The sequence below is a fragment of the Lolium rigidum genome, chromosome 2 (assembly GCF_022539505.1).
Source record: "Lolium rigidum isolate FL_2022 chromosome 2, APGP_CSIRO_Lrig_0.1, whole genome shotgun sequence".
Lineage (NCBI taxonomy): Eukaryota > Viridiplantae > Streptophyta > Magnoliopsida > Poales > Poaceae > Lolium > Lolium rigidum.
In genome coordinates, this window is record NC_061509.1 from 159708350 (window position 1) to 159723004 (window position 14655).

At 41.6% G+C, this 14655-nt stretch overlaps 2 protein-coding genes across 2 annotated transcripts; both read right to left on the reverse strand.

Moving 5' to 3' along the window:
* Window positions 1–4356: 4356 nt before the first annotated feature.
* On the reverse strand, window positions 4357–7516 carry LOC124692503 (bifunctional nitrilase/nitrile hydratase NIT4-like; the record flags this gene model as incomplete). The annotated part of the gene is given in 5 exon segments (XM_047225893.1): window positions 4357–4646; window positions 4909–5190; window positions 5396–5689; window positions 6521–6700; window positions 7372–7516. Coding segments are annotated over 5 exon segments (1014 nt in total). The 3' UTR covers window positions 4357–4524.
* Window positions 7517–9638: 2122 nt separating this feature from the next.
* On the reverse strand, window positions 9639–13873 carry LOC124692504 (proteasome subunit alpha type-2). Its single transcript, XM_047225894.1, has 11 exons — window positions 13715–13873; window positions 13540–13616; window positions 12547–12611; window positions 12401–12447; window positions 11700–11775; window positions 11503–11570; window positions 10859–10928; window positions 10574–10659; window positions 10313–10375; window positions 10168–10233; window positions 9639–9896 (listed from the first exon to the last, which is right to left on the reverse strand). Exons 1-11 carry the CDS (start codon window positions 13753–13755, stop codon window positions 9848–9850), a joined length of 708 nt encoding a protein of 235 aa, XP_047081850.1. The 5' UTR covers window positions 13756–13873; the 3' UTR covers window positions 9639–9847.
* Window positions 13874–14655: the final 782 nt, after the last annotated feature.

Genomic DNA, 14655 nt, shown 5'->3' on the forward strand with positions numbered 1-14655 from the left:
ATCCAAACGGGAGGGCGGGTGAGGAACAAAATCAACGAGACCAGTTTCGATCTGTTTACCTCTGTCCATGATGTTGCTTGCTATCGACGAAGTCGACGATCTTGAACGTGCCATCGAGATCAGCTCTTGTCGCCTCTAGATCCCACAGACGGCGCCAATTGACAAGGTATTAACTTTTCAATGCCTACAGATTCTAGACTAGGGTTTAGTTGGATGTAGAGGGCAAGTAGATCTCGAAGGTTTCAGCCGAAAAGTACTCGACGAATATAAAACTAGGTTTGTGTTGACAGTAAATTCAATCCTTTCTTTGTCCCTCGACTCCCCCTTATATAGGAGGTGGAACCGAGGGTTTCGTAATACACAAGTTTACAGAGTCCGGGAGGGTTTCTAACCCGTCCCGCAAGATTACAAGTATCGTTTCCTAATACAACTCTAGTTTTCCTTAATAGCATCTTGGGCTTCCGAACCTTCTTATTCTTCGGGTCGTGGGCCTTTAGTAAACCCCGGGTACCATCTTCGGCAGGCCCATTGGGGATGCCTATGTCACCCGTTCTATGGCAAAGTTCACAAATAAAAGGATAGAGGGCACAAACCTTTTTACCAAGATCATCTAGAGCCCTAGACCACTTTCTAGTTTTTTCATTTCCGTGATGGATACAATATTCATCTTCGATTTGATTAATTCCACAAGGTCTATGCATTCCACAAAAATTAACATGCTTATAAGAAATAGTATTTTCAGAAGTTTGGGCATGCTTATTGCAATCATTAATAACAATTTCATCCTTCATGCAAGCGTCTTTAAAAGGTTCATGATACTTATCAAAATTCTTCCTAGGCAATTCAAAATGAGAGGCAAAAGCTTTATAAAGATTTGCAACAACTTGAGAGTCAAGACCATAAGTAGCACTCATATTTTGAATTTTATCAGTATCCATAAAAGTTTCAATGCATTCATAATCATAATTTATACCTGACTCTTTACCTTTGCTGTTCTCCCAACCTTCAGCGTTCTCCTGAATCTGATTAAGAAGGTCCCATTTAAACTGTTCTTTATTGCGCGTGAATGATCCAGAACAAGCAGTATCCAGCAAGGTTTTATCTTGAAAAGGAAGTCTTGCATAGAAATTATCAATGATGATATTACCAGGAAGCTCATGATTGGGGCATTTGAGCATTAAAGACTTCAATCTCTCCCATGCTTGGGCAATACTCTCTCCATCATGAGGCCAGAAATTATATATGCGGTTTCGGTCTTTGTGAATTTCACTTGGAGGATAGAATTTAGAATAAAATAGAGGCACACTATCCTTCCAATCAAGAGAATGCCCATCCTTCAGCAGTTTATACCAATGCGCCGCTTTACCAGACAACGACATAGAGAATAATTTCTTCTTCACTTCATCCATAGAGATACCTGCACACTTGAATAACCCGCATAATTCATGCAAAAACAGTAAATGATCTCCAGGATGGACAGTTCCATCCCCTTCATAGCAGTTATCCATAACACGTTCAATAATTTTCAAAGGTATTTTATATGGAATACTTTCAGTAGGTGGATTTAAAATATCACAAGCATCATTAGAGTTATCGCATATAGGAGATAAAGTATTATCAGAGCAAATTTTCTCCCCTAAAGATGGGAAGCTAAAAATATCACAAAAACTAGCTTCCCCAAGCTTAGACTTCTCCATAGCATTAGCAGTAATTGCATTCATACTAATAACATTGCTACTAGCATGCAAATAAGGTTCCATAGGTTTTTTAATTTTCGCATCAAACAATTCTAACTCAGGAAAAAGATTAAAAAGCTCACCAAATTTTTTGTTGTTTTCCATTATGCTTAACTAGTGAAAATAAAAACAAGAAACAAATAGATGCAATTGCAGGATCTAAAGGAAATAGCTTCGAGCACTCACACACCGGCAACAGTGCTAGGAAATATCTTAGTAGTCGGAGGATGTGAATACCTTTTACCTTACCTCCCCGGCAACGGCGCCAGAAAAGTGCTTGATGTCTACGGGTGCTTCTATTCTTGTAGACAGTGTTGGGCCTCCAAGAGCAGAGGTTTGTAGAACAAGCAGCAAGTTTCCCTTAAGTGGATCACCCAAGGTTTATCGAACTCAGGGAGGAAGAGGTCAAAGATATCCCTCTCAAGCAACCCTGCAATCACGATACAAGAAGTCTCTTGTGTCCCCAACACACCTAATACACTTGTGAGATGTATAGGTGCACTAGTTCGGCGAAGAGATAGTGAAATACAAGTAGTATGGATGTATATGAGTGGTAATAGCAATCTGAATAAAATATGGCATCGAGTAAACATGCAACAGAACAGTAAATGAACGGAGATTCGATGTTTGGAAACAAGACCTAGGGATCATACTTTCACTAGTGGACACTCTCAACATTGATCACATAATAAAACCACTCTACACTCTCTTGTTGGATGATGAACATCATTCATTGTGTAGGGCTACAAGAGCACCTCAATGCCGGAGTTAACAAGCTCCACAACATTCGATGTTCATATTTAAATAACCTTAGAGTGCATAATAGATCATTGCAATTATACCAAGTACTAACATAGCATGCACACTGTCACCATCACACTATGAAAGGAGGAATAGATCGCATCAATACTATCATAGTAATAGTTAACTCCATAATCTACAAGAGATTACAATCATAACCTACGCCAAGAACTACATGATGCACACACTGTCACCATTACATCATGAAGGAGGAATAGAGTACTTTAATAACATCACCAGAGTAACTATATCACAAAGAGAGAGAGATGAACCACATAGCTACAGTAGAGCCCTCAGCCTCGGGGGAGAATTACTCCCTCCTCATCATGGAGACAACGATGGCGGTGAAGATGGCGGTGGAGATGGCTTCTGGGGGCACTTCCCCGTCCCGGTAGGGTGCCGGAACAGAGACTTCTGTCCCCCGAATTGGAGTTTCGCGATGGCGGCGGCGTCCCTGGAGTCTTTCTGGAGTTTCGTCAATCGGTGTCGATGTTTTAGGTCAGGACGGCTTAAATAGGCGAAGAGTCGGAGTCGGAGGGGCCACGGGGCCTCCTCACACTAGGGGGGCGCGCCCCCCCTTGGGCCGCGCCGCCCACACGTGTGGGGCCCCCAGGGCTCCCCTCTGGTCCCCCTTTGACTTTCTGGAAGGTTCCGGGAAAAATAAGATGTTGGGTCTTCGTTTCGTCGAATTCCGAGAATATTGCCCGAACAACCTTTCTGGAACCAAAAACAACAGAAAACAGCAACTAACCCTTCAGCATCTCGTCAATAGGTTAGTTCCGGAAAACGCATCAAAACGATATAAAGTGTGAACAAAACATGTAGGTATTGTCATAAAACAAGCATTGGAACATCAGAAATTATAGATACGTTGGAGACGTATCAGGAACCTCTTCCTCTTCGACGGGATGGTGGCGGAGATCATGGCCGACACGTCGTCGGCGTTTGGCGGACCTCCGACGGGGACATCAACCACCGCGGCCGAAGGTGGTGCATCGCCGGCGGTCGGCGGGCCTTGCGGAGGATCCATGGCAGCGAGATCCGGCCGCGTCGTTGGCGGGAAGGGCGGGGCGGAGGAGATCGGGCGGCGGCAGCGGCGGTTGGGTTTCGCTGAAACCCTTCGCGCGCAGTGGAGGGGGGATACTGGTTTCGCCCTCTATTCCCGCTCCCACCCTGCACAAGTAGGGGGCGAAGACCCGCCCCATAATCGAAACTGGGAAAAATCGACGCGGGGGCCATTTTTACGGGGCCTGCTAGACGGCCGGGTACAGTCCAACCCCGTATTTCGGCGGTTATTATACGGGTTTAGCCTTTTAAACGGTCTGTTAGACATACTCTTAGTTGGTAGCCCCATTAAAAGTAGGGCGATAAGCATTTGATCGAAACGTACACCTACAACCGGCGGCTAAGAGAAAGGCCTTGGTGACGAAGGGAAAGGGAAAGTTATGTGTTCAATGAATGCAGATGCTCATGCTCGAAAAGGCGATGGTGCGTTTCAATATAATTTTTTACTCCAGCAAGGACTGGCAGCTAAGGGAAAGGGTTTTCTTTAGCAACAAAGGGATATATTTTCTCCCGGTAGCTCGAAGAGGCGACGTGCGCTTTACCCACATAAACCTGATGGAGTTAACAATTTTAGCCACAACGAATGACAGTAGGAGTAGCGTCCGAGCTATCTTCTGGATTGCTCAATCTTATCATATGAATGTGTGTTCTCCGAGAACTTCTTGACCTAGCTGGTGACTTCGATGGACTTAGACTGACAGCAAACTAAAGGGCATGACTGACAACAGAAGGAACGAACGGTAAGACGTGTAAATTAGGGTCGTAATTGTTTATGCTGACAAACATCGCCTCCAAATCTTTACAAGAAATACAAAGGCACAATTATTGTTGTAGTGTCAAGACAGGCCGAATGATAACTTTATTATACACAGCGATGTAAGATTTGGGTCTTAAAGCATCTTCGCACTTCGCGCCTGAAGTCCTATCCGGTGAAAGACACGGCGTGTCTTGGTTCGGTCTTCACATTCAAGCTCAGCACCTCAGGTCGTGCATAGTGTCCCACAACATCGAAATCAAACTTCGCTCTGACAATTTCTCCAAGGTCTGCAAAGCATATCACAAAGTTTCTACTAAGAATCATATGATTGTGATGTTTCGGTCACACTACAAATTTATTGAGGTGACAGCTGCTATGATTGTGATGTTTCGGTCACACTACAGATTTATTGAGGTGACAGCTGCAGTATTGATAATTGTAGATAACCAAAAGCATATAAAACATCAATATACACATGTCCTATACTAAGTAAAAATACCCAGATGACATGTATATTTAGCAGACTTGATGCCCTCAGTTTCTTCTTACCTAGGTCAGCTGTGAGGAGGGCTTCGCCTTCGTAGTTGGGACCTGCCAACACTGTACCAGATGGCGAAATGATGGAACTCCCTCCAACACAAACAGCAGTATCTGGGGATGGCTCTTCATCCAGGCCACCAAAGGTATATTCAGGCGGGGGAGGATAATCTTTTCGGCGACAGAACTGGTTTGCTGTCAGAACAAAGCATCCCCCTTCAAGGGCAATATGTGTCATGGAAGCCTGCCAACTTGGCAGTGTGTCCGCAGTGGGAGCACAGTATATTTCAACACCTGGATAAACATAGGAAAGCAAATAAGAGAAAATACTCAGGTACATGCCATGGTTCATTTGCAGCATTTATCTCTTGTTTTAGATGCATCCTGCCATTCTGCTGTCCATTAATGCGTTGTGCGGATCCAGTAACTCCTAAGTAATCTTTACAAAGAGAAAGTATTGAGGTTGGGCAACATATCATGTTGCAAGAACTTGGAATACCTTTGGCATACATCGCTGTCCTGAGAAGTGGCATTCTGTTCTCCCAGCAGATGACAGTACCAATTTTACCAAGTGGAGTATCATACACAGGTATGGTAGATCCATCTCCGAACCCCCAGAATACTCGTTCCAGTGCGGTAGGCATGAGCTTGCGGTGCTTTCCCAGGTATTTTCCCATAGAATCAAAGGAGAGCACTGTGTTGTACAATGTGTAGCCTGCCCTTTCAACAACCCCCATCACCAAGAAGACCTTGTATTTTCCAGCCAATGCAGCTAAGCGACTAACCTCTGGGCCTGCATTTGTCGAATGTCTGTAAAATGATACTGACGAAATATTTTGTGACAGGCAAAGATAAATCCACTGGGAACTAGAACATAAGTATCAAAATGAATCTATTAACAGAAATGACAAAGATGGAAATATGCTCAATGCAAATTCGGACTACCAATATATGGTACCAATGCTGACAGTTGACCAAATGGCCCAAATTTACTGGATGTGCTTTGCTGATTTATTCATTTTTATCAGTGCCAGTTAACAAGAGGTGCATGCTCGCAATATTATTTTACTATGCGAACAATGAATTACACCATCAACCAGAAGAATAATACAGAAATTTAACAAATACTGGTAGCAAGGACAAAGCCTAAAATGTTTAGTCAATTATGGAGCTGTACTTATAGAAATGATACAGAACACAGGAACAAAAGCCAAATATACACTTCAGTTCAGTAACATGCCACCTGTAATTTATCACCTGGTGGTCCGGACAGCAAGTTTGAGGTTTCCCTCGATTGGTTTTTTTTTTTGGATGATGCAGGAAAAGAGGGATGTGTTGTATTACACTTTTTTGTGGGGTATGGTTCATTTCTAGCACTGAACGTTCTAATATATTGTCAATGTAACTGTAATACATCAAATATAATGGTGTACTTTGAAATTATGGATAGAAACTGTAGTTCCAAAACAGGATAGAAAGTTCAGTTCTGAGTCCATCTTTAGTTTATCCAAAGCACAATGCGCAAAACTGATAAGTATAAAGCAAAAAGGCAAAAACATGAAGCATAATGACTATCGTGAAAAATAATGTATAGTGAGCATATATTGGTAGTATCTTGGAATACCAGGCACATCTATGGAAGCTGCATGGTACTTTCGAAAGTCTTCTTTTCCCTTGGCAGATCGACTGCCAATAGTCAGGCCAAAGGTAGAACCATGAGGGTAGCCACCAACAAAGACTTCTGGAAAAAGAACCAACTGTGAACCATATCCAGCTGCCTCCGCTATCAATTTCTCTGCTTTATCTGCCGATAAATGCAGTTAGGGAATTAGCAGCAATATAATAATCTCCAATCCTGAAAGGGTTTCATCATTCACAAGTGGATAACGCATACAAGATATCCTACCAACATGCATTTTCCGTTTCAAACCTGGAACTATTCAGGCCTATTATTTATTTATTTATTTTGTTCTTTGGTGGAACATCGTTTATTGCAGTTAAGTCACTGATGACATCATCAATGAGAAGATTTAAGTAACGGGAAGTATCATACAAAACAAGAAGAAAAGACAAAAGAAAACAATGGTGTTCGATCATTTGCAGCATACTAACTCGCTACTAAGAAAACTACACTGACTACTACTATTCAAGATAGAGTCTGTCAGTTCCTTTTTGATTTAGCATCAACACTGATAAAACACGGCACTTCATTTCTACATCTGAGACCATAGTCAAGAAAGGAGAATAATATCACAACTCGAGTTTGATCGACACACCGATTTTAGTTTTATACTATTCGAGGCACCAGTCCGATCGATAACAGGAGGGTGAGCCCGTACTAAGTAGAAAAGCAAGCAGGCGCCGGTGTGTGCAGCACCAGTTCCAAACACACACGAGCGAGGCAAACGATCGAACACCATACGAGCTAGTAGCAACAACAGATAACAGCAGCTAGAGCAGAGCCGGAGCACGCACCGATCGTTGCAGGGGTGTCGTAGAACACGGTGGAGGCCTGCACAACGGTCGCTCGCACGGTGGTGGCACCCAGGTCGGCGCCGGCGTTCATCTCCACCTCCGCAACCACCGTCCCGCCGCTGGGTGCCAGAGCCATCGGAAGGGCGGGGATCTCGTGGGGATGCGCGCGCGGCTACTTGTCGTGCTTCCTGCGCAGGTAGTCGCGGACGAACTGATCGCGGGCGAGCGTGCGCGCGCGCTGGGGCTCGACGTGGACGTAGGAGAGGTGGACGCCGTAGGAGAGGAGGCCGGCGCCGAAGGCGAAGAGCGAGATGGTGGATAGCAGCTGCCGAGGAGTGGACGGGGAGCACCAGCCCATCCGTGGGGAGCTTGGTGGGCGATTTTTAAAGGTAATGCCAAAGCCGCCGAGGAGGAGAAGTGCAGAGGGACTGGAGGATGACGACGACAGACCAATCTTCAATCTTTTTTCTTTTTTATTTATACATAATCTGAAACCAAAAGATCTTTTTAACTCCTTAAGTCTGGCACCATTGCATCTCGTTTAACTCCTTAAAGGGCTCCAAATGAATTGTGTAGTACATTTAGATTTTAGAAGGTTTGGATCCTTAGGATTTATTTTCAACGAAAGTCCTTTGATTCACAGGATAACAATCCTATTAATTTCTACAAATACTTATTTTCAAAAAAAAAAAATTCTACAAATACTTTTTTGCAATATGGTTTTGGGGGGGGGGGGGGATTCCTCCACTCCAACCTCTTTTTACAACTATTTTGGTTTTTCTAAGCAATCAAACACGCATTAAACACTCGTGGATCCAAAATCATGTACTACCTTTATCCATAAAAGGATGTCAAAAATTTGTCCAAATTTAGATGTATGTAGACACTCATTCAAATTTGAAAAGTCTCCAACATTCTTTGATGGACGGAGGGAGCAGTTTCTCTTATCTCGTAGAATTGAAGAGGTCATATTAGTCCAATCTTGTGTTTTTCCTATTAACGTGTTTTAAAATCCTAATCAAAGAAACCGTAATTCTAGCATCATTGCATCTCGTTTATTTGTGTACACCATAGGCCAAACTAAATCCATTGTTTTGATGATAAATATCCATGTAAAATTCCTAAAAAAAAATACTACACCTATGATGCTTCAAGGTACTTGCAAAATTCCAAAATTGTTAAGAAAGATGACAAAGTTTGTACATGTAATGTAAGAATAGGCACAAATTATTGTATGTACTCCCTCCACGATGGTTGTCTGGGATTTATCAAAAAATGGATTATGTATTCTATGTACCCCCTCCACGATGGTTGTCTGAGATTTATTAAAATTTGAATTATGTAGATGCTATTTAGTGTCTAGAGATATCTAAACTTTTGCAAACCTCGAACAACCTTCATGGTACAGAGGGAGTACTACTGCATTTACACGGAACATAAGTGTCACCTCCCTTCATAGTTTTGTAGGGAAAGTCATTTCTTGCACTTAATTGATCACTCACAGTTACACCGTTCAAAATTAGGGGTTCATCAACCCATGCATAAGATTTAGATGAAAAAGAAACAAACCTAGCTAACTTATGCGCCATCATATTAGCTTCTTTTGGAGAATGCTCAAACTGAATTTCATCAAACGCATTTGCTCTAATCATATAAAGGAAAATTTATGAACTGGGAGTCGCCAATACACCTCCAGCCAATAAGGTTTGAATCGCTACTTCACAATCAGAGCGCAAAGTAGCTCCAATTGACATGATCGATGTTGGGAGACTGCTCTAAAAAAAAAGATCTTGGGTTAGTCATAGACTAAATCTCATCTGGCACCAGCTGCCTCCTTTCCCACTCTAAGTTTAACCATGTTTATAGAAAATATACTGATATCCCCAACGACAAATATATAGATACAGATACACATTTAATGATGAAGCTAATGAGTTTTGTTTTCCTTAAGATATCTAGAAGATGTCTCACTATTAATCTAAACCTAAAAGTGCTCTGAAATTTGGATGCTTCTGATCACAAGTCTCACAAGTAAACGGTCAATATCTGGAATCAGAAAAAAGAGGCCGGGTCAAAGAGACCCTCCTTCAAGGGAGGAATTGATCATTTTGCCAATTTGCTACCCGGAAATCTATTTGATTTAAGCTGGGTGGTCGACTGGCAAATTCATGGATTACTGAATCATCAAGTTCGCCCATGGTAACTAGTCACCACCGATTGTAGTGTTCCTTTGTGATTCGCTTCGCAATCATAGGCACGAGATTTAAAAAAAAAGTTAATCCAGAGATTCAACAAAACATACACCTAACAAAGGTTATCTTAGCTGTCTACAATGCCTTCACAGGGATTCAAATGTAGCTCGTCCGTGTCACAGGAACAAATCAGTTTAAGTGGCAAGTTTAGAACATAAGACAAGCTTCATGGAGACTGCTCGGACACTTTTCTTGCTGTAGACAGTAAGTTGTCAGCGGGCAGCTTACTCCACCTCTTCCAAGAAATCCTTGATCTCTGCTGGGGTTAGAACTCTGCATTTTGTACAGGGAGTGTTACTACTCAGGATGAAGACAGAAATTTTCACACTAATCAAACAGCCTTATTATGACATTTATAACTGATAAAACATGAGCAAGAGAAACTTGAACAGATGAGTTGAGAGTAGTCAAACTTGTTAGCGAACAAAAGAATGTTATTACGACAATGTTCAGAAGTTAGGAAGGGATGCAAAAGAGGCAAAAGAAATGTTGCCGCTATAACTATGTTGCAGAAAAAGCAGTGTCATGGACTTTGTGTACATACTTGAATTCACGGTCAGCTCGAATAACTCCAATCTCAATGTTGTTCGCAGAGATTTGACCTTCATATCTGCAAGTCAAGAAACCGTCAGTACTCAAGAAGCTATGCAATTAGCAGCATAAGCCAACTACAAGAAAAATGTAGATACCCTTCTTTCAATGTCAGAATTGCAGTATGGATGGCATCATCAAGCTCCATGTCTTCGGTGTATCTACAAGTAAAAGCTATGTCAGTTAGATCAAATGAGCATGGAAAAAAATAACCTTGGCGACATAAACGCTGATTATATTAATGAACAGCTAGAAGGTTATACAGCAAGGGAATGCAATTTAATATGACCATCATATTCAAAAACAGCACCGAAGCCTTAACAGTGATCAATACTAGTGATAAGAGATCTCCGGTCTACCTTTTCTCAAGAAAGGTCTTCGCGTTTGACACATTTTTTCCCATAGCTGATGCTTTCCAGGAGAAGTAAGATCCAGATGGGTCAACCTAAAGAAACAATAAACAGTATGTGACAGGTGAAATATCAGTCAAAAGTAGGAAGATTCATTCCACAATGTGATGTTTCATTACCACATAAGCCATAAACACATCCAGTGCATTGTTGAGATGCAAATTAGCATGCGGTTGAATCTGAGATAGTGAGAATGAAGATAGCAAGGTCTATCACGTAGCTCTTTACACATACCTGATACAACTGCGGGCCATTGTCATCATAACCAGCAATCAACAGCGATACACCAAATGGTCTTACACCACTGCAACAAATAAGATTATGAGTACAAAATATTTACATCGTATGTATTAAGTAAAAGATAGTACCGGTTTTTAACATGATGGTGTAGTTCTTAAGTATATATTTCTTTGAAGTTTGAGGAGAAATTTTGGCTGATATATGTCAAATAAATTGAAAAATGTGTGTGACAATCAAATCCTATCTATTATTACATGTATGAGTGCCGAGTTGCGTCGTGACTGTAAGATTTTAAACCAGTTTCTCAAGCTCACCCATTAAGTCAAAAAAATCAAAAAAATCGGTCAGACAGTTCACTCTGGCCCTATATAATGAGATTGTAATGTGCAATACAATGTAATGTTTCACATTTGTAAGTGACTAAATAAACAGACATCAAAGTTATATTACACATTATAGTTCTTACTATCAAAAGCAAGTACTATCAAGTGACATTGTGAGGCTTTAGGTAAAGTTATCAACAACTTATTTTCTAATAGCAAGAAATTTTGGTATAACAAGTGCAGGACTGATTTTAACAATTTCACAACTTCACTAGTAGTATAATAAGAAAAAAGTGCCTAGTATAGTAACAATACCCAGATTGTGTGAACTCCTGCATAACGGCAGCAGTCTCTCGGACAAGCTGGGTAACAGGGATGGTTTCCTGCATTTGGAATTTGGAAATGAACAATAATGAGAAAACATATTTACTAAGAAAATAATGATAGGGCATGACTACAGGTGGCAAATTATTAAAATGATGTCTAAACCAAATAAACTGTCATGAATATACCTTGTACAACCGATAATACTGCTGAGCCTGCTTCCGACTTTTCCTGACAAGAACGCGAAAATCTGGACCCATCCCACTGAAAACAATGAGTAGGTAAGTGTACATCCAAGCAATAGGACACTTGGAAATTGCAACACACCAAATGTCAGTAATGATTGGAAACTGTATTAATGCAACCATGGTGGCAAGCTGGGAGATATATAATAAACAATTTGAAAAAAAGATGTGGTTATTCTACTTCCTTAGCTGTTATGTATAACACAAGTGAGTTGAGTCACTACACCTAGTTCGCATGGTAATAACAAACACAAATTCAAATTATATTCCCTGGTTTCCCAATCCCTATCAATCATTAGGTTTCCTTGCATATGTTGGATATGTGCTTAAATCTTTTGCCTTCTCAGGGGCGACTACAATTAAGATGAAACAAATAAAGGCAGAAACCTTCAAACCAATTTTTTATTTTATCCTTCTATATACATAAACCAGCCAGTGATGGAAATGCAAAAAAATGTATCATTGAACACAGCAGCACTAGCTCAGACATTATTGAAAATTAAGAACATTAATCAATATATTATAAAGTTGGGGTAAGGGCAGGGTAAAGGTAGAGTAACAGAAGTAAATAGGTTACCAATAGTTTAAATATATCCAAGATAAAAAAAAAGTAAATTACAAAATTAAGCAACACTGGAAAATACCTGTAGACGACTCCAATATTTGGAGTCAATGACTGAATCTTTTGCACCTAGAAATTTGCAGAAACATGTTAATTAGCATTTCTGAGGTAACAACAGAGGATGGCAAGTAGAGAAGGAATTAAAATTAAGGATGGTGTTACACTTACAGATGTTTCGTCCACTAAAATAGAAGGCAGCTTCTTCTCGGTGGCAATAACTACCCCATTGGCAGCTACAAACATAACACATTTCAGAATCAATAAGTGATCGCCTTTTTACCTTCCTCGAAAAATACAATACAACAGCTAGGTATGCTGAAACGCAAACTAATGGTCTTATGGAAAGGAAGAAAACAAATAATGTGCAATTTTGCACCTATCATGAATTTAGGATTCCAAATACAAGAATGTAGGAAGAAGTCCAAACTTTACAATGGACGTGCTCCTACAAATTAAGTAGTTCGCAGAATATACAGATGCTAAAGAAAATATGTCACCCCAAACATCAACTTCGCACTCACAAGAATGCAGTATGTAGAATAACAAAACCCATCGGCATCAAAAAATCAACAAAGGTGTGTGTCTATCAATTGCATTAGATTATTATATCTAGTGGTACATCAGTCTCCGTAGACATCGAGAAGCTACTAAAGCTCAGGCATGAGATCTGCAAATAACCTCGGTGTATTAAATTGGTAGGGTAGCCTTGACTACGTCCAGCCGAAAACAAAAGGGCATGGTTATAAGTAATCGTGTGGTTAAAAAGGCCTGCACTCCTCTTTAGAGTTGCAAGCCTGGGTTGTGCGGATTAATAATTTCTATGGCACATACAGGCATGAAATATATGCAATTGCAAGTCCAACAGCTAGTACTACCACACGATTCTACAATGCCAAGGATACAAGAGAAAACCTAGCTAAAACACAGACATCAGCAATGGCCTAAACCCCATCATGTCAAACCCTAAAATCTGAACTTACTTCACGCATCAAGAATGGAAACCCTCCGCATTGACCTAATGTTATTCGAAGTACATAAACCCCACACATCGCTGTCTCAAACTCGTGTAAAGTCACAAAACTTTCCGCTGCAAATCGATGCTGGCAGCGCAAGACCGGTAGTAGCAGAAAGTAGAGGACAGGATTACTGCGCGGATCGCACCTTTGATGCCAAGCGAGGTCTGGCCGGATCCGACGGCCGTGAGCGCGTGCTCGATCTGCACCAGCTTCCCCGACGGGCTGCAACGGAATCGAAGGGGGAGAAGTCAGATCAATACACCTACGCCGCACCAAATCAAGCCCTATCGATAGAGGGAGGGAGGGAACAGAGCACAAACCTGAAGGTGGTGAGGGAGAAGGAGTACTGGCTGTCGCCCATGGCCGGAGCGCGGGACTACCTCGTCGGATTCTTCGGGTTGCTGGAGGAGATCGGGTGGAGAGAGCGGGGCGGCTGGCTAAAGAAAAGGGGAGTAGAGAGAGAGGGAGGGCAACGAGACGGAAGTCCCCTTCCCCTTCAACTTTCTGCCCACGCTCAGGCCACTTCCGCGCGATATTGGCCGTCAGATCTTTCGCTGAGAACCATCTGAACTGTCCGTATGGGCTGATTTGGTGTCCTTCTTTTAATCGGCCTTACGTCCATCCTTTTATGTAACACCCACGATAGAATTGTGGTGGATTTTGTGATAATTCTTTGCGAAATTTTCGCCTATCTACTAATAATCATCAAACAACAAACATATAATTCTATAAAAGTAATTAAAAATGTAAATATATCATTGATTACATAGCGACGATTATAGACACTAGTATGATTATATGAGCTGAAGAAGCGTTGCCGTCGTCATCCCACCATCATTAGAGCCGAGCAAAACTTGTCATACTAGACCATGTTGTGCAAACAAATAGAAAGTCATCATGCTAACCAGTGCACCAGAGCAGCATCCATCGCAAATGATGATAACAATAGATCGAAAGAGATCTAAAACCACACGAACGAACATAAAAACTGGTCGAATCCCAGGAGATCCACCGGACACACAACTCTACGCACCCTTCACTGACGCTAGACGCACCATTGGACCGAAGATAGGATGTGATGATCTTATTTTGATTTCATGATGTAGCCGCCGTCTCACCATCATGAAAAAGACATTGAAAAAACACCTAAACAAAGTATTGGAACCCTCCCGCCGGCGTTGGTCCATGGTCTGCCACACATCCAAGGCACCAAGGGCACCGAAATCGGAGTGGAATGGCAGTGCTAGCTACAATCCCCCCC

Bases quoted from the DNA above. Each gene is read 5' to 3' on its own strand.
- LOC124692504 (XM_047225894.1), bottom strand. From the start codon at position 13,755: ATGGGCGACAGCCAGTACTCCTTCTCCCTCACCACCTTCAG. The intron at 12,612-13,539 runs GTGCGATCCGCG...TTATGTTTGTAG, and splicing joins GACCTCGCTTGGCATCAAAG to CTGCCAATGGGGTAGTTATT. The intron at 10,376-10,573 runs GTAGACCGGAGA...TTTTACTTGTAG, and splicing joins AAGACCTTTCTTGAGAAAAG to ATACACCGAAGACATGGAGC.